General features: G+C 39.5%; 1 protein-coding gene across 1 annotated transcript in view; it reads right to left on the bottom strand.

The window, feature by feature from the left end:
- Positions 1 to 21,799, bottom strand: part of LOC121388718 (Fanconi anemia group A protein-like) — an 82,943-nt gene that overhangs the window by 26,869 nt on the left and 34,275 nt on the right. The window contains exons 18-28 of the mRNA XM_041520186.1: positions 18,345 to 18,405; positions 16,184 to 16,310; positions 15,475 to 15,612; positions 14,768 to 14,904; positions 11,577 to 11,738; positions 10,499 to 10,698; positions 9,939 to 10,044; positions 6,020 to 6,199; positions 5,006 to 5,079; positions 3,678 to 3,806; positions 242 to 338 (exon numbers count right to left, since the gene is read on the bottom strand). Coding sequence (XP_041376120.1) covers positions 242 to 338; positions 3,678 to 3,806; positions 5,006 to 5,079; positions 6,020 to 6,199; positions 9,939 to 10,044; positions 10,499 to 10,698; positions 11,577 to 11,738; positions 14,768 to 14,904; positions 15,475 to 15,612; positions 16,184 to 16,310; positions 18,345 to 18,405 — 1,411 coding nt within the window. The remainder of the gene's footprint in view (positions 1 to 241; positions 339 to 3,677; positions 3,807 to 5,005; positions 5,080 to 6,019; positions 6,200 to 9,938; positions 10,045 to 10,498; positions 10,699 to 11,576; positions 11,739 to 14,767; positions 14,905 to 15,474; positions 15,613 to 16,183; positions 16,311 to 18,344; positions 18,406 to 21,799) is intronic.

The following is a 21,799-nucleotide window of genomic DNA, read 5'->3' on the forward strand; positions in this document are numbered from 1 at the left end:
ATATGCACCATGCCATAGACAGGGCAGCACATACCACAGCCTTTGATGTACCAGTCGTGGTGCACTGGCTGGAACGAGAAATAGCTCAACGAGTCCACCGATGGGAATCGATCCCAGACCGACCACACATCTGGATAATACTTTATCACTGAGCTACGTCCCACCACATTCATTTCAAATCAGATCCATGTCAGGTATAAAACACATAACTCCATTCTCTCAAACTCAAAATACACTTTACCTGGAGGAAGGAGAGGAATTCTAGTCCATTTGTCTTACAGGAGTGATCTCCCTTCTTCTTGCAGCGAGCACATGCTGGAATTCCTTCACAAGATGACCTTTTTTGAGAAAGAAAAAATTATCAGTCCGTCACTGGAAAATTAATCTTCTGCAATGTGCATTAGTATACATTTGTATAAAGATGTCTTTACATAGTTTTTCAATTTTAAAATTTGTAAGCAAGCAACTTTATAAAAAATTCATTCAACAACCAGCAACCACAATATACCAACCTCCATCAAATTGTAAAACATTCCAGGATACAGATAACCGGCCTCTGTGGTGTAGTGCTTAAGCTATCAGAAGAGTGGTAGGTACTGGGTTCACCTCCCGGTACCGGCTCAATGGGTAGGTGTAAGGCCACTTAACCGACTTCTCTCTCACTAACCACTAACCCACTAATAGACAGCCCAAACAGTTGAAATGGTCTTAGGATAGCATGTTATACCACCAGGTAACCACTCAATACCACCAGGTAGCCACTCAATACCACCAGGTAACCACTCAATACCACCAGGTAGCCACTCAATACCACCAGGTAACCACTCAATACCACCAGGTAGCCACTCAATACCACCAGGTAACCACTCAATACCACCAGGTAGCCACTCAATACCACCGGGTAACCACTCAATACCACCGGGTAGCCACTCAATACCACCAGGTAGCCAATCAATACCATCAGGTAACCACTCAATACCACCCGGTAGCCACTCAATAGCACCAGGTAACCACTCAATACCACCAGGTAACCACTCAATACCACCGGGTAGCCACTCAATACCACCGGGTAACCACTCAATACCACCGGGTAACCACTCAATACCACCGGGTAGCCACTCAATACCACCGGGTAGCCACTCAATACCACCAGGTAACCACTCAATACCACCCGGTAGCCACTCAATAGCACCGGGTACCCACTCAATAGCACCAAGGAAGACACTGGATACCACCAGATAACCACTCAATACAACCCGGTAGCCACTCAATAGCACTGGGTACCCACTCAATAGCACCGGGTAGCCACTGGATAGCACCAGGTAACCACTCAATACCACCAGATAGCCACTCAATACCACCGGGTAGCCACTCAATACCATCGTGTAGCCACTCAATACCACCGTGTAGCCAATCAATACCACCGGGTTGCCACTCAATACCACCGGGTAGCCACTCAATACCACCGGGTAGCCACTCAATACCACCGGGTAACCACTCAATAGCACTGGGTAGCCACTCAATAGCACCAGGTTGCCACTCAATACCACCAAGTAGCCACTCAATACCACCACTCAATACCACCAAGTAGCCACTCAATACCACGAAGTAGCCACTCAATACCACCGGGTAGCCACTCGATACCACCGGGTAGCCACTGGATAGCACCAGGTAGCCACTGGATAGCACCAGGTAGCCACTGGATAGCACCAGGTACCCACTCAATAGCACCAAGTAACCACTCAATACCACCAGGTAGCCACTCAATACCACCAAGTAACCACTCAATACCACCGGGTAGCCACTCAATACCACCGGGTAGCCACTCAATACCACCGGGTAGCCACTCAATACCACCGGGTAGCCACTCAGCAGCACCAGGTACCCACTCAATAGCACCAGGTACCCACTCAATAGCATCAGGTTGCCACTCAATACCACCAAGTAGCCACTCAATACCACCAAGTAGCCACTCAATACCACCAGGTAACCACTCAATACCACCAGGTAGCCATTCAATACCACCAAGTAACCACTCAATACAACCCGGTAGCCACTCAATAGCACCGGCTACTCACTCAATAGCACCAGGTAGCCACTGGATAGCACCAGGTAAGCACTCAATACCACCAGATAGCCACTAATACCACCGGGTAGCCACTCAATACCACCGGGTTGCCACTCAATAGCACCGGGTACCCACTCAATAGCACCAGGTTGCCACTCAATACCACCAAGTAGCCACTCAATACCACGAAGTAGCCACTCAATACCATCGGGTAGCCACTCAATACCACCAGGTAACCACTCGATAGCACCAGGTAGCCACTGGATAGCACCAGGTACCCACTCCATAGCACCAGGTACCCACTCAGTACCACCAGGTACCCACTCAGTACCACCAGGTACCCACTCAGTACCACCAGGTACCCACTCAGTACCACCAGGTTGGTTTGGCTTTGATCCCCATTGGGCTATTGCTTGTTCCAGGCAGTGCATCACAACTGGTTACAGGCCACAGTATATGCTATCCTGTCTGTGGGATGGTGCATATAAAAGATCCCTTGCTATTAATGGAAAAATGTAACAGGTTTCCCCTCTAAAATTATATGTCAAAATCACCACATGTTTGATATCCAACAGCCGATGATTAATAAATCAAAGAGCTCTAGTAGTGTCATTAAAAAAAAAAAAGGTTGGAAGGAAAAAACCCTCAAAGAATGGGTCCACTGAGATAGTTCGATCCTGTGATGGCAGAACTCAGGTGAGCGCTTTACTGAGTGAGATTCTGCTCCTATTATACATGTGTAGGTAAAACTAGCCATTTGTGAGGTACACTCGACAACAGGTACAATGTCCATATAACTACAATCCTTCTTATGTGCATATACAGGGCTTCTAGACTATGGTAGCCCCACTCCCATGGCTAGTGATATTCAATGTTGGGCTAGTAAATAACTACTATTGCCATGCCCGACGGCTAGTGAAAAACTAATTTGTCAAATGTGGCAGTTAAGTCTATTTTGTATATATAAATATCCTGACACCACACCAACCCTCAATGTTAGTGTTTTTAAACTCTGTCTCCCTCTTTAGGTGACATATCTGATTATTACTATTATTTAGTAAAATTGTATTAACTTAAAGTAAAGTAGGGCTAGTGAATATTTAATCGTGGCTAGTAAATGTTTTAAATCACTGATCCCATGGCTAGTGGAATTAAAAAAATTCTAGAAGCCCTGGTATATAATACTAACCCATTGTACAGACATGACCATATCTCATGTGAAACTTCAACACTGACTGGAAGAGAACGGAGGACAGTCTAGTGTGGTTATAGTTAAGCAGACATGACCATATCTCATGTGAAACTTCAACACTGCCTGGAAGAGAGCGGAGGACAGTCTGGTATGGTTATAGTTAAGCAGACATGACCATACCTCATGTGACAGTTAAACACTGCCTGGAAGAGAAAGGACAGTCTAGTGTGGTTATAGGTAAGCAGACATGATCATACCTCATGTGACAGTTCAACACTGCCTGGAAGAGAACGGAGGACAGTCTAGTGTGGTTATAGTTAAGCAGACATGACCATACCTCATGTGACAGTTCAACACTGCCTGGAAGAGAACGGAGGACAGTCTAGTGTGGTTATAGTTAAGCAGACAAGACCATACCTCATGTGACACTTCAACACTGCCTGGAAGAGAACGGTGGACAGTCTAGTGTGGTTATAGTTAAACCCTCCATCAACCTCCTTGGCCTGTAGGAAGTGCTGGTGAATCACCCACTCGTGGAACGCCCGTCTGTAGTCAGAAAAAGGATCAAACAGAAAGAATCCAGTAAGTGATAGTTTACTTCACATCTTTCATATGCAATAATAATGTTTCAATTGGATAACTCACCACATCATTACTCAAGTTGAGTAGTATTCTAAGTTATGCTACAGTCACATATCCACCTGGTCCCGTACGATTTTTTCTACCTACGGCGGATTTCTATGATTTAGCAGTCACATATTCAGCGGGGCCCGCGCGGTGCCCTTTTCTCGACTCCAATCGTGAGGCACCCGTGGGTAAGCTGCAAGGGTACCGCAGGATAATCCTATGGACACTGCATGGCAGTCGGACAGGAGCCGTGAGATACCCGTACGATTTTTACACAGGGACTCGCATGGATATCGTAAGATACTCGTACGATGATCTTGGAATTCATATGGGTGCTATACGATTTGAGGGGCCTGAAATTCAGTCCCAAAATCGTACAGCATCCGTACGAATGTTGCAGGGGCCGTACTGGGCCCGTGCGATGCTGTATACAACGTGTCTACGGGTTTACGGCCAATAAAAATTTATATAACACATCGGGAACTCCACGCTAAAATCTTCCGATGCGCCCTACGGCATGGAAAAACGCCAAGGCACCCACAGGATAACCATGGCACCCTTGCGGCCACCGTGAGATTTTGCAAATTTCCCCCGAAATTTGGTCCCGTACGGGCGCCTTATCCTGAATCGGTGGATATGTGACTGTAACATTAATGTCAATGCATTTATTATCTGTAAAACTTATAATGGTTCAAATTAAAAAATATCTGCAAGAAATAAAGTATGGTGCAAATGTAATAAAATATGCTAATCCCAAACATTATAATTAGCAACACATGCCACATAAAACTAATAACACAGTTGCACTTTGATTTTTCTACTCTTTCAAATTTACAGCATACATGCATATATTAAAATATTTTAAGAACTTCATTGATAGCGAATTATTTCTGAGAACACAGTAATTTATGTATAAGGTGACTAGTGTACTAATAATTATCACCTTTGAAAATAGTTAAGGTTATCATTGTTTGGGGGAAATAGTCATTTCAAAATAATTACCTTTCAAAATAGCTAAGGTTATTATCATCTGGGGAAATAGTAATTTCAAAGTCATTACCTTTGAAAATAGCTAAGGTTATCATCATCTGGGGAAATAGTCATTTAAAAATCATTACCTTTCAAAATAGCTAAGGTTATCATCATCTGGGGAAATAGTAATTTCAAAGTTGATCCAGCTGTCGAAATCAATCTGAAACCAACACAACAGTCTAATGATTCCACTTTCAAATAGTATTAGTATGATAGTTACCATAACAACCACACTTTATTTTGGAATAGAAACATTAAGTACAGAATTTAATTCAGAGTCATCTAAGACATTACAGAACTTGGTAGGATCCACAGCATGCTGGAAGATTAACAAGAAATAGTTACTACAATACTAGATCCCGAGAATAGATCTACTATTGGATTTACATAAGATCCCGAGAATAGATCTACTATTGGATTTAGGCATGCTGGAAGATTAACAAGAAATAGTTACTACAACTAGATCCCGAGACTAGATCCCGAGAATAGATCTACTATTGGATTTAGGCATGCTGGAAGATTAACAAGAAATAGTTACTACAATACTAGATCCCGAGAATAGATCTACTATTGGATTTAGGCATGCTGGAAGATTAACAAGAAATAGTTACAATACTAGATCCCGAGAATAGATCTACTATTGGGTTTAGGCATGCTGGAAGATTAACAAGAAATAGTTACTACAATACTAGATCCCGAGAATAGATCTACTATTGGATTTAGGCATGCTGGAAGATTAACAAGAAATAGCTACGACAACACTAGATCCCGAGAATAGACTACTATTGGATTTAGGCCGAAGATTAACAAGATAGCTACGACAACACTAGATCCCGAGAATAGATCTACTATTGGATTTAGGCATGCTGGAAGATTAACAAGAAATAGTTACTACAATACTAGATCCCGAGAATAGATCTACTTAACTACAACTACAGTGTTGTACAGGTGAGTGGGACCACTTTGTAGTGGGCCATCACAAAGAACATTAACATTGGAGTTTTATGATCACCTGAACAATACCAGTGTTGTACGGGTGAGTAGGACCACTTGTTAGTGAACCATCACAATGAACATTAACATTGGAGTTTTATGATCACCTGAATGTCCCTGACACACTGCTGGAACCTGTCTGACAGATATATGACATGTGGCAGCATCTCGTCAAACTTGTGTGACAGACATGTGACATGTGGCTGTGTCTTGTGGTCAGAGCGAACATCCCCACTGTGACCGTGTGTTCTGAGGTGAGGCAGAAATCTCCAACACAGGAAGGTAAACTGAAAAAATACACACATAAATGGGTATAATACACAAAGCTTCAAACTGCACCAGAGTCAAGGCAATAATCCTAAACAAAACACTTACATGTACCTATCTAAGTTTTTGTTAATATAACTGTAACTAATCAAGTCATACATCTTAAAGGCAGCCACAATGTTTTAATAACTCATGTGCATTCTACAGTGTTGTAAATGTCTAATTTATGAGTCTGTTTAATTCCAAAAACTTTGTGTCTCTGTGAAATGATTTAGGGGAGCTCCAGACTTCTCACAAATTTCTACGTATTTTGGTTGTCCTTTACTAGATCGCTGCATTATTACAAACGGCAAAGATTTTGTGAACATGTCTGAAAACCGTAAGAGGATATGAGGCCATTGCGCTATTGCAATGCTTAAGACAGTTTTGTGAACAAGGTCCCAAGTTGAAACAGTTTAAATCCTAGAGCTAACACTGAGTTAAATCACACCCCTTAACAACCAGGAGACATGCAACTCAGAATCAAGTTGTGTTCACATAAAGATATCAAACATCCCACCCCTTAACAACCACGTGACATGCAACTCAGAATCAAGTTGTGTTCACATAAACATATAAAACATCCCACCCCTTAACAACCACGAGACATGCAACTCAGAATCAAGTTGTGTTCACATAAAGATATCAAACATCCCACCCCTTAACAACCACGAGATATGCAACTCAGAAACAAGTTGTGTTCACATAAAGATATCAAACATCACACCGCTTACCAACCAGGAGACATGCAACTCAGAATCAAGTTGTGTTCACATAAAGATATCAAACATCACACCCCTTAATAACCACGAGACATGCAACTCAGAATCAAGTTGTGTTCACATAAACATATAAAACATCCCACCCCTTAACAACCACGAGACATGCAACTCAGAATCAAGTTGTGTTCACATAAAGATATCAAACATCCCACCCCTTAACAACCACGAGACATGCAACTCAGAATCAAGTTGTGTTCACATAAAGATATCAAACATCACACCCCTTAACAACCACGAGACATGCAACTCAGAATCAAGTTGTGTTCACATAAAGATATCAAACATCCCACCCCTTAACAACCACGAGACATGCAACTCAGAATCAAGTTGTGTTCACATAAAGATATCAAACATCCCACCCCTTAACAACCACGAGACATGCAACTCAGAATCAAGTTGTGTTCACATAAAGATATCAAACATCCCACCCCTTAACAACCACGAGACATGCAACTCAGAATCAAGTTGTGTTCACATAAAGATATAAAACATACCACCCCTTAACAACCACGAGACATGCAACTCAGAATCAAGTTGTGTTCACATAAAGATATAAAACATACCACCCCTTAACAACCACGAGACATGCAACTCAGAATCAAGTTGTGTTCACATAAAGATATCAAACATACCACCCCTTAACAACCACGAGACATGCAACTCAGAATCAAGAAATGTTCACATAAAGATATCAAACATCCCACCCCTTAACAACCACGAGACATGCAACTCACAATCAAGTTGTGTTCACATAAAGATATCAAACATCACCCCTTACATCACACCCCTTAACAACCACGAGACATGCAACTCAGAATCAAGTTGTGTTCACATAAAGATATCAAACATCACACAAGTTGTGTTCCTTAACAACCACGAGACATGCAACTCAGAATCAAGTTGTGTTCACATAAAGATATCAAACATCCCACCCCTTAACAACCACGAGACATGCAACTCAGAATCAAGTTGTGTTCACATAAAGATATCAAACATCCCACCCCTTAACAACCACGAGACATGCAACTCAGAATCAAGTTGTGTTCACATAAAGATATCAAACATCCCACCCCTTAACAACCACGAGACATGTAACTCAGAATCAAGTTGTGTTCACATAAAGATATAAAACATACCACCCCTTAACAACCACGAGACATGCAACTCAGAATCAAGTTGTGTTCACATAAAGATATAAAACATACCACCCCTTAACAACCACGAGACATGCAACTCAGAATCAAGTTGTGTTCACATAAAGATATCAAACATACCACCCCTTAACAACCACGAGACATGCATCTCACAATCAAGTTGTGTTCACATAAAGATATCAAACATACCACCCCTTAACAACCACGAGACATGCATCTCACAATCAAGTTGTGTTCACATAAAGATATCAAACATCCCACCCCTTAACAACCAGGAGACATGCAACTCAGAATCAAGAAATGTTCACATAAAGATATCAAACATCCCACCCCTTAACAACCACGAGACATGCAACTCACAATCAAGTTGTGTTCACATAAAGATATCAAACATCACACCCCTTAACAACCACGAGACATGCAACTCAGAATCAAGTTGTGTTCACATAAAGATATCAAACATCACACCCCTTAACAACCACGAGACATGCAACTCAGAATCAAGTTGTGTTCACATAAAGATATCAAACATCCCACCCCTTAACAACCACGAGACATGCAACTCAGAATCAAGTTGTGTTCACATAAAGATATCAAACATCCCACCCCACGAGACATGCAACTAACAACCACGAGACATGCAACTCAGAATCAAGTTGTGTTCACATAAAGATATCAAACATCCCACCCCTTAACAACCACGAGACATGCAACTCAGAATCAAGTTGTGTTCACATAAAGATATAAAACATACCACCCCTTAACAACCACGAGACATGCAACTCAGAATCAAGTTGTGTTCACATAAAGATATAAAACATACCACCCCTTAACAACCACGAGACATGCAACTCAGAATCAAGTTGTGTTCACATAAAGATATCAAACATACCACCCCTTAACAACCACGAGACATGCATCTCACAATCAAGTTGTGTTCACATAAAGATATCAAACATCCCACCCCTTAACAACCACGAGACATGCAACTCAGAATCAAGTTGTGTTCACATAAAGATATCAAACATCCCACCCCTTAACAACCACGAGACATGCAACTCAGAATCAAGTTGTGTTCACATAAAGATATCAAACATCCCACCCCTTAACAACCACGAGACATGCAACTCAGAATCAAGTTGTGTTCACATAAAGATATAAAACATACCACCCCTTAACAACCACGAGACATGCAACTCAGAATCAAGTTGTGTTCACATAAAGATATAAAACATACCACCCCTTAACAACCACGAGACATGCAACTCAGAATCAAGTTGTGTTCACATAAAGATATCAAACATACCACCCCTTAACAACCACGAGACATGCATCTCACAATCAAGTTGTGTTCACATAAAGATATCAAACATACCACCCCTTAACAACCACGAGACATGCATCTCACAATCAAGTTGTGTTCACATAAAAAAAGAAAGAAATGTTTTATTTAACAATGCACTCAACACATATGGCGTCAGACATATGGTTAAGAACCACACAGATATTGAGAGAGGAAACCCGCAGTCGTCACTTCATGGGCTACTCTTTTTGATTAGCAGTAAAAAGATCTTTTATATGCACCATCCCACAGACAGTATAGTACATACCACCCCTTGAGTTTTGATATACCAGTTGTGGTGCACTGGCTGGAGCAAGAAATAGCCCAATGGGCCCACCGACGGGGATAGATCCCAGACCGACCGCGCATCGAGCGAGGGCTTTACCATTGGGCTACGTCCCGCTCCTTGTTCACAGAAAGATAAAACAAACAAACTATAAACCTTTCTCGTCAGATCTGCTGGAATGACCCCGTGTCGATCGTCACGGTAACACGACGACACCCTCTCAAACTGCAGGAACACAAACTTCAGGTACTGGGACCAAAATCTGCAACAAAAAAAAAAAAAAAAAAAAACAAGTAATGAGGATTTGAAAGTATCAAAAAAAGGTCATTAAAAATATTGCCTTTCATTTACTCAGTCAATTTATTTCTGTACTTATATTCAATTAGGGTTCAAGCATGCTGTCCTGGACACAAATCGCAGGTCAGTGATACATGATTACTTGTCAGTGACAGAAACATGCGATACAACTCCTTACTCACTCTAGTAGTGATGACAACTCATCAAAATTAGTTTCAGGAATTTATAAAGTTATTTTGAGGAATCTTAAAGCTTTATCAGCAGGAATCCCACGCTTATTATGGGGGCGAGGCGTAGCCCACTGGTAAAGCGCTCACTCGTTGCACGGTCAGTTCTCACAAAACCTCTTGCCTAGCTTATTCCTGACATTTGTCAAAAAACACTTTCGGTGAGTTATGAACAAGACAAAACATGGCCACCTCCAGTATAGCTCGGCTGAAGCAGCTGTCCAATAGGGAAACACATCTAAGAGAACGTCGAGGAAGCTGCCAGTGGATTTGTGTGACTGACACACACTGCAGACATCAACGGTGACGATGCCAAACAGCGGCTGCAACACAGCGAGACATGCAGCAAGAGCAGACAATCCAGTCAAGTGATGATCCTTCAAGTTTTGGCCCTGGAAATAAACAAAAATCCTAGAAAATTAATGGGAATATTTGGTAAACTTCAGTGAGACTGAAGCACAGATAACCTTAAATATCAGTTGTGTTGGGTCGTACTAACCTGGTAAATATCTGTTGTTTGTTATCAACTGAGTTGGTACGTACTGACCTGGTAAATATCTGTAATTTGATATCAACTGTGTTGGTATGTACTGACCTGGTAAATATCTGTTGTTTGATATCAACTGTGTTGGTATGTACTGACCTGGTAAATATCTGTTCTTTGATATAAACTGTGTTGGGTCATACTGACCTGGTAAATATCAGTTTTTTTATATCAACTGTGTTGGTATGTATTGACCTGGTAAATATCTGTTGTTTGATATCAACTGTGTTGTTACGTACTGACCTGGTAAATATCAGTTGTTTGATATAAACTGTGTTGGTATGTACTGACCTGGTAAATATCTGTTCTTTGATATAAACTGAGTTGGGTCATACTGACCTGGTAAATATCTGTTTTTTATATTAACTGTGTTGGTATGTACTGACCTGGTAAATATCTGTTGTTTGATATCAACTGTGTTGGTACGTACTGACCTGGTAAATATCAGTTGTTTGATATAAACTGTGTTGGTATGTACTGACCTGGTAAATATCTGTTGTTTGATATCAACTGTGTTGGTATGTACTGACCTGGTAAATATCTGTTGTTTGATATCAACTGTGTTGGTACGTACTGACCTGGTAAATATCAGTTGTTTGATATAAACTGTGTTGGTATGTACTGACCTGGTAAATATCTGTTGTTTGATATCAACTGTGTTGGTACGTACTGACCTGGTAAATATCGATCTGTTCTTTGATATAAACTATGTTGGTACGTACTGACCTGGTGAACGAGACAGAGGAATCTGGTGAAGAGAGCGTGGTAAAGTGTCTTATGCTCAGACAACATTCTTGTCAGTTGTAGTAGCCAAGTCAGCTGTGGGGTTGGGGTCTGGAGGTCAAGGGTCAAACACCGGGAGATAAAATTCACCAGCAAGTCTACAATCTTAAGAATGAGAAAGACCTGATCAGCATGAACAACCTGTACATATTACACTGAAAGACAAGTTACATTTTAACTGTTTACATTACATAGTAGTAAAAAGATTTTGGTAATGTCAGTTCCTAAAAGAAGGCAAAATATAATTAATTAAAATTAATTGGTTAAAATAAAAATAAGACAAATTTCAATGTCAGTTTCTTTTGTAAGTGTGGCAATAATTAACCTGTCGTTAATGAGATCAGATCAACCAACCTCTTACACAACCAGATAAATCCAACCCTTGCATTGCATCCAACCCTTGCAATGTCAATGAATCCAACCCTTACACTGTCAGATGTATCCAACCCTTGCATTGCATCCAACCCTTGCACGTATCAAACCCTTGCAATGTCAATGTATCCAACCCTTACACTGTCAAATGTATCCAACCCTTGCACTGTCAGATGTATCCAACCCTTACCCTGTCAGATGTATCCAACCTTTGCACTGTATCCAACCCTTACACTGTCAGATGCATCTAACCCTTACACTGTCAGATGCATCCAACCCTTACACTGGCAGATGTATTCAACACTTACACTGTCAGATGCATCCAACCCTTACACTGTCACATGTATCCAACCCTTGCGCTGTCAAATGTATCCAACCCTTGCACTGGCAGATGTATCCAATCCTTACATTGTCAGATGTATTCAACCCTTACACTGTCAGATGTATTCAACCCTTACATTGTCAGATGTATTCAACCTGTACACTGTCAGATATATCCAACCCCGACACTGTCAGATGTATCCAAACCTTGCAAAGTCAGATGTATCCAACCCTTGGACTGTGAGATGTATCCAACCCTTAAACTGTCTGATGTATCCAACCCTTAAACTGTCAGATGTATCCAACCCTTAAACTGTCAGATGTATCCAACCCTTGCACTGTCAGATGTATCCAACCCTTGCACTGTCAGATATATTCAACCATTACATTGTCAGATGTATCCAACCCTTACACTGTCAGATGTATTCAACCCTTACATTTCAGATGTATCCAACCCTTGCACTGTCAGATGTATCCAACCCTTATATTGTCAGATGTATCCAACCCTTGCACTGTCAGATGTATTCAATTATTGCACTGTCAGATGTATCCAACCCTTACACTGTCAGATGTATTCAACCCTTACACTGTCAGATGTATCCAACCCTTACACTGTCAGATGTATTAAACCGTTACACTGTCAGATGTATTTAACCCTTACACTTTATCCAACCCTTAAAATGGCTTTCTGGGTAACTGATACTCACAAAAACAACAAACTGGAATTATCGGTATATAAATGTGTAAAATACAAGAACTTGTGTGTATGTATAATATCCGGGTATGACAAGTTGATTGGTATGTGTTTAACATTAGGGTATGACAAGTTGATTGGTGTGTGTTGAACATCAGGGTATATTTTTCCATTTGAACTTATTTGCACGCTTATATCCAATTAAGGTTCAAGCACGCTATCCTGGGCATACACCTCAGCTATCTGGGCTGTCTGGGTGTAGTGACCTTAAACCTACCAATTGAGCCCTTAAGAACTCTCTCTGGGATGGAGCTGGTACCGGGCTGCTAACCGTGTACCTACCAGCCTGTAGTCCGAAGGCTTAACCACTGTGCCACCGAGGCCGGTGTCAAGGTATGACAAGTTGATTGGTCGGTGTGTAACTTCAGGGTATGACAAGTTGATTGGTCGGTGTGTAACTTCAGGGTATGACAAGTTGATTGGTCGGTGTGTAACTTCAGGGTATGACAAGTTGATTGGTTGGTGTGTATCTTCAGGGTATGACAAGTTGATTGGTGTGTGTAACATCAGGGTATGACAAGTTGATTGGTGTGTGTGTAACATCAGGGTATGACAAGTTGATTGGTGTGTGTGTAACATCAGGGTATGACAAATTAATTGGTGTGTGTGTGTCACATCAGGAATGACAGGTATAAAGAACAAACCTGTATGTGTGCATGTTTAACATCATGGTATGACACATTGATTGGTGTGTGTTTGACATTAGGGTATGACAAGTTGATTGGTACCGGGTTGCTAACCGTGTACCTACCAGCCTGTAGTCCGAAGGCTTAACCACTGTGCCACCGAGGCCGGTGTCAAGGTATGACAAGTTGATTGGTCGGTGTGTAACTTCAGGGTATGACAAGTTGATTGGTGTGTGTGTAACATCAGGGTATGACAAGCTGATTGGTGTGTGTGTAACATCAGGGTATGACAAGTTGATTGGTGTGTGTAACATCAGGGTAAGACAAGTTGATTGGTGTGTGTGTAACATCAGGGTATGACAAGCTGATTGGTGTGTGTGTCACATCAGGAACGACAGGTATAAAGAACAAACCTGTATGTGTGTGTGTTTAACAGCAGGGTATGACAAGTTGATTGGTGTGTGTGTCACATCAGGAATGACAAGTTGATTGGTGTGTGATTGACATTAGGGTATGACAAGTTAATTTGTGTGTGTGTGTCACACCAGGAACGATAGGTATAAAGAACAAACCTGTATGTGTGCATGTTTAACATCAGGGTATGACAAATTGATTGGTGTGTGTTTGACATTAGGGTATGATAAGTTGATTGGTGTGTGTGTCACATCAGGAATGATGGGTATAAAGAACAAACCTGTATGTGTGTGTCTTTAACATCAGGGAATGACAAGCTGATTGGTGTGTGTGTCACATCAGGAACGACAGGTATAAAGAACAAACCTGTATGTGTGTGTGTTTAACAGCAGGGTATGACAAGTTGATTGGTGTGTGTGTCACATCAGGAATGACAAGTTGATTGGTGTGTGATTGACATTAGGGTATGACAAGTTAATTGGTGTGTGTGTGTCACACCAGGAACGATAGGTATAAAGAACAAACCTGTATGTGTGCGTGTTTAACATCAGGGTATGACAAATTGATTGGTGTGTGTTTGACATTAGGGTATGATAAGTTGATTGGTGTGTGTGTCACATCAGGAATGATGGGTATAAAGAACAAACCTGTATGTGTGTGTCTTTAACATCAGGGAATGACAAGCTGATTGGTGTGTGTGTAGATTCAACTTGTAATTCCTCAGAACTCAATCTACCAAGAACGAGCTCTATCTTCTCACTGATGATGGATATGAGTTCACTAACTTCAAAATAAATACATAAACTATGCTATTATTTTCAAAACCAAGAACTGAGCAGAATTAAAAGCGTCACCTACCACAAAGATCACTTGATTTAAACAATATTTCTTTTTGTTTAAATTAACAGATGGGATTGGCCAACAGGCATCACATGTATTTGCAACTATTGATATTCATAATGTTCATATCAATACATACATGTGTATTAAAAAATGTTATAGTACTTAATAAAAAATAATAATTCAAAATTGATTTTATAAACAAAATAATTTGTAATAATATAATTCGTGATTAATTTACAAAATATTAAACAAGCATAAATACATTTTTAAAATTACAATTGTTTTAGAAATTATCATCCATTTCTTAAATAACAGGCTAATTTACAAGTCTACAAAATTTTATTCCAAATATTAAAGTGGACTTTTCCCTTTGATTACAGTAACATTTTAAAAACATTTCTGTGTGAATGGACACAATTTGACTAATTTCATTTGGTGATACTTTTTTTTACAACTGCAGTTAATTTTAATGGTGAAAATACAATTTTATAATACAATCAAGTTTACAAACCTTTCTGTTTGAGTGGACTTGACTGGACAGATGCTGTGTTGACGATGACATCTTGTAACTGACCAAGACGGAATACTAGTTGATCTCTCGGTTCTAACATCATGTCTTCCATGTCGTCATGGTCCTGTTCAAACACACCTACACAACAAGTGAAACATGTCATCATGGTGATGTTCAAACACACCTACACAAATGAAACATGTCATCATGGTGCTGTTCAAACACACCTACGCAAGTGAAACATGTCATCATAGTGCTGTTCAAACACACCTACATAACAAGTGAAACATATCATCATGGTTCTGTTCAAACACACCTACATAACAAGTGAAACATGTCATCATGGTGATGTTCAAACACATCTACACAACATGTGAAACATGCCATCATGGTGATGTTCAAACACACCTACACAACATGTGAAACATGCCATCATGGTGATGTTCAAACACACCTACACAAAGTGAAACATGTCAACATGGTGCTGTTTAAACACACCTACACACAGGCAGACAGGCATAGGCATACAGACAGGCAGGCATACATATATAGACAGACAAATCAACAGACAAACAGACAAAAGTATTTGGGCTTCCTTCCTACAACCCTCATTGTATTTGGCAGATATCTCGTCACCTTTTATTAAAGACAGACTGAGAGACAAGACAGACAGACTGACATACAGAAAGACAGACACAGTCAAGTATACCATTAAGCAGTTGTTGAGCTTCCTTCCTACATCCCTCTTCATACTTGGCATACAGAGACAGAGGAATCTTGTCAGCTTTCTTCAATGCATCAATCATCTTCATTCTCGAGTCACGTTTATCTGGAAGCTGCACAAACAGGAATATTGTAGAAAAAGAACAAAGAAATAAACGTAATATATCATGAGTGTCTTCTGAAGATAGCAAAATTATAATTTGAGAGTTGGAAAAAACCCCAGCTGTATCTCAAGGGTTGGGTTACCTAGACCTTGGTTAATTCAAGAAAAAACAGCTGTATCTCAAGGTTGGGATTTACCTAGACCTTGGTGAATTCAAGACTAAACACTTGTATCTCCAGGGTTGGGATTTACCTAGACCTTGGTGAATTCAAGACAAACAGCTGTATCTCAAGGTTGGGATTTACCTAGACCTTGGTGAATTCAAGACAAACAGCTGTATCTTAAGGTTGGGACTTACCTAGACCTTGTATTGGTGAATTCAAGACAAAACAGCTGTATCTCAAAGGTTGGCATTTACCTAGACCTTGGTGAATTAAAGAGAAAACAGATGTATCTCAAGGGTTGACATTTACCTAGACCTTGGTGAATTCAAGATGAACAGCTGTATTGCAAGGTTGGGATTTACCTAGACCTTGGTGAATTCAAGACAAAACAGCCGTATCTCAAGGTTGGGATTTACCTAGACCTTGGTGAAGTTAAGACAAAACAGCTGTATCTCAAAGGTTGGGATTTACCTAGACCTTGGTGAATTCAAGACAAAACAGCCGTATCTCAAGGTTGGGATTTACCTAGACCTTGGTGAAGTTAAGACAAAACAGCTGTATCTCAAAGGTTGGGATTTACCTAGACCTTGGTGAATTCAAGACAAAACAGCCGTATCTCAAGGTTGGGATTTACCTAGACCTTGGTGAAGTTAAGACAAAACAGCTGTATCTCTAAGGTTGGGATTTCTCTTTCTTCATCAAACACATGTTAGATTATTTTTCTTGCACTTCTGCATGTACCTACCCATATTCATGATATTAAAAATGGTATCAAATGCCCATTCAACTCAAATGCTACATGATATTTATTCACCCCACATCCAATGTCTTTTATTGCATTTTCATTGGGAATAAACTGTTATATCAATGTTGCCATTGTATGTCTGGTACTGTCTTCATTCAGTTGGGCACATCAAAATAGTCATAGTCAGAAAAATAACTTGGATCTCAGGCATAGTGGTATGTAGTAAAATATCTACTCTATGTAGTAGAAATAAAGGCCTTCTGTCCACAATAATGTGTCCATGTCTCCAAATAATTTAAATTTTTTAAAAACCAAAACCACAATGTTGACCTATTTCTTGGTTACTGATGCATTTAACAAAGACTAACATATTAATAATTATACATCTACACAACTATTTATAGCATATTCATGAAGTAATTTACACATCCCATAAATCTGAGATAATAAACAACAACTGAAATGCATGACCAACAATTGACAACAATTGTACCGGTACTACTGGCAGTCTTCAGTAAATATCACCAATCATGTACTGCCGCACGTTTATTCATATCTATACACATTTCTGCCCAATAAATCTACCACACAATACATGTCTTTTGGTGTCTGGTCCACTTTAACTACATGTATTTCCAAAGTTGATCTCTTTATTATGGGTATGTTAAACGAAGTAAATCATAAAACAAACCATATATATTTCAGGGCTAGCTCTGATTCAGCACATTTCTCCAAATTATCTATTAAACTTCAAAAATTGCGGAAACTCAGTTAATTTGTAACAAAATATCAATTATTACTTGAAATTATTTTAATAAATTAAAATAAAATTTGCCAATAATTTTTTAAATATGAATTTGGCGAGTACGAGAGGTAGCCCTCTATTTGAAGCACAATATATGAGCTAATGTAGACAAAGTACGGTGAAACCTTTCAAAACCAGACCCTCTGTAAACTGGAATTCCCTCAAAACCGGACCCTCTGTAAACCGGAATTCTCTCAAAACCGGACAACTTAACCTCAATAAACCAGATACCTCTTAAAACTGGACATTTTACATGGTCCTGAGGGTGTCCGGTTTAGAAGGGTTTCACTGTAAATATAACATACAATGTGAATTAAAAGTAATACAAACCGGTCTGGCTTTCAGCAATGCTGGTAGAAATTTCCCAATAAAATAAGGTTTCCGAAAAATGCTGAAAAACAATAATTTATTATTTAAAAGATTTGTTTAATTTGAACTACACAATGTACATCTCAATTCTGACAGTTCTGCACTGCTATCCATGCTATCCGATCAGTGCTACACAGACACAAGTCTTAGTGCATACACATTTAATCTTACAGCAGTTCTCACCAATAGTATTTCTGCAAGAAAGAATTTTTGGGTATGGCGCTATGGAATTGAATGCAGCCACATGCAGTCAACATGGGGTATAGGAGGCCTAGCCCAGAAAGAAAATGAGTTATGTTTAGGGTTAAGGTTAAGAAAATCATACAGTAATGAAAAGAGTAATTAATTTTGTCAAAAGATTAACTTAAAAAAAAAATCTGAAAAAAAAAAGTGGGTATATGGCGCCATACTCGTTTTACCCCTCTGGCAGAAACCCTGACAAATTCTTTACTTCTCTGTCAACCTGTTTTCTTTCGCTCCTCCTTCATGTCTCTCACTCTGCTCTACTTCTTTGTTTTCTGTTTCTCTTTAATCTGCATTCATAACTTATTTACCGGCCTCGGTAACATAGGTACTGGGTTCGGATCCCAGTCGAGGCATGGGATTTTTAATCCAGATACCGACTCCAAACCCTGAGTGAGTGCTCCGCAAGGCTCAATGGGTAGGTGTTAACCACTTGCACCGACCAGTGATCCATAACTGGTTCAACAAAGGCCATGTCTTGTGCTATCCTGCCTGTGGGAAGCGCAAATAAAAGATCCCTTGCTGCTAATCGGAAAGAGTAGCCCATGTAGTGGCGACAGCGGGTTTCCTCTCAAAATCTCTGTGGTCCTTAACCATGTATGACGACATATAACCATAAATAAAATGTGTTGAGTGCGTTGTTAAATAAAACATTTCTTTCTTTCTTTCATAACTTATTACTTTATGTTCAATTACCCACAGCTGTTGTTACTACTTCTATCAGTTATGTATATGCGCTACTATTGACTGTTAACCGGCCTCGGTGGTATCGTGGTTAAGCCATAGGACTACTGGCTGGTACAGGTAGGTACAGGGTTCGCAGCCCGGTACCGGCTCCAACCCAGAGCGAGTTCTTAAGGGCTCAGTGGGTACATGTAGGTGTAAGGCAACTACACCCTCTTCTCTCTCACTAACCAACTAACAACTAACCCACTGTCATGGACAGACAGCCCAGATAGCTGAGGTGTGTGCCTAGGACAGCATGCTTGAACCTTAATTGGATATAAGCACGAATATAAGTTGAAATGAAATTAAATTGACCGTTATCTTGTTTACATGAATATATCTGTCCTATGTACAACTTTGTTTCCGGTTTCTCTTTAATCTGCGGTCATAACTGATTACTTTATGTTCAGTTATCCACAGCCATTGTTACTGTTTCTATCAGTTATGCTACTATTGACAGTCATCTTGTTCATCTTGTATCTGTTCTACATTTGTAGGGAAAGGTCCTAATATAGACTAATGCCTGTCGACCAATCGCTACCACCATGTAAAAGACGGAATAAATATTGTTTAAAACAATTCTGACCGGGCAATAAATTTTTTAAATTTAATGAACACATGTTTAATACAAAATCTTGCATATGTAGTTAGGTCTTCACTCGACAGACGTCATGTCCTTTTCTACACACACTCGTAGTATGATATTCTTGTGCACTACAAACGGGTGCAATAATCAACATGGGAAAACAAATGGCATATGGATCTGCATATCTCTATCTCCAGGCTGTGGCAACCACCAGTGAGGTTCAGTCACCCACTGCATATATGTATTCCAGGCTGTGGCAACCACCAGTGAGGTTTAGTCACCCACTGCATATATGTATCTCCAGGCTGTGGCAACCACCAGTGAGGTTTAGTCACCCACTGCTTTCTCTTGACTAAAGGTTGACAGGTCTGCACCCAATGCACATTGGCAAACTGTTATACCAATATCATACTGTGAAATTAGCAGCAACATAATAACAAAATTCACTTCCACTGCTAGTTTGATGCATTTAGATAAGTTAAGTTACAGTTTACCTATTAACTATAGATGTTCATAACAGTTATACTGTTTACCTATTAACTACAGATGTTCTTAACCGTTACATGTAGTTACAGTTTACCTATTAACCTACAGATGTCCATAACAGTTAAGTTACGGGTTATTTATTAACCTACAGGTGTTCATAACAGTTCAGTTACAGTTTACCTATTAACTACAGATGTTCTTAACAGTTACAGTTTACCTATTAACTACAGATGTTCCATAACAGTTAGTTACAGTTTACCTATTAACCTACATATGTCCATAACAGTTAAGTTACGGTTTATCTATTAACCTACAGATGTGTATAACAGTTAAATTACAGTTTACCTATTAACCTACAGATGTCCAGAACAGTTAAGTTACGGTTTATCTATTAACCTACAGATGTTCATAACAGTTAAATTACAGTTTACCTATTAACCTACAGATGTTCTTAACAGTTAAGTTTACTTTTTAATTACAGATGTTCATAACAGTAAAGTTACAGTTCACCTATTAACCTACATATGTTCATAACAGTTAAGTTACAGTGTACCTATTAACTGCAGATGTTTATAAACAGTTAAGTTAGTTTAGTTTAAACAATATTTATTCCATTTTTTCTGGTGGGATTGGTCGACAGCATACAAGCCTATATTAGGACCTTTCCCTACATTTTTTAACAAACAAACTGACAAAATGACAGACAAAGTACATATAATAACTAACAATAATAAAACATAATAGAAGATAATTAACATAAAAGTGAGCTACAGAATGAAAAAGTACATACAGAGAATTAAGACAGGTAGAGAAATGAAACGGTGCTATTAAGTTTCAAAACGTTTAGTGCTAACAATAAAGTCATGAACGGATTTAAAAATGTCTATATGTCTATGACACAAGAAAAGTTCAACATCTTCCACATGATGCTCACAAGCACATTTTGGATTATCTAAGAGATGACGCTTAAATTTATGACCATTTAGGTTACTGTCACCCATTCTAAGTCGACAGTGTAGTATCTCCTGACGTTTTTCACCATAATAAAAGTATGATAGGATAGGTTCAGTTGCATTAGTTGCATATTTGAACGTAGTTAATGATTTAGTTTTTGATGTTAGAAGACATATTATTCCATAATTTAACTGACGAGGGAAAGAACGAATTTGCAAAGAGCGTTGTATGACAAAAGAAAGTATTCAAGTGATCTGCATTACGTAAAGTTACAGTTTACCTATTAACCTATATGTTCTTAACAGTTAAGTTATAGTTTTCATATGTGAATGTTTGTACATACATGTAGCTGTATGTAAGCAGTATACCACTGAGATGGAACAAGCCAGGAGAGAAATGAAAGAAAGAAATGGTTTATTTA

Source organism: Gigantopelta aegis, chromosome 14, assembly GCF_016097555.1.
Source record: "Gigantopelta aegis isolate Gae_Host chromosome 14, Gae_host_genome, whole genome shotgun sequence".
Lineage (NCBI taxonomy): Eukaryota > Metazoa > Mollusca > Gastropoda > Neomphalida > Peltospiridae > Gigantopelta > Gigantopelta aegis.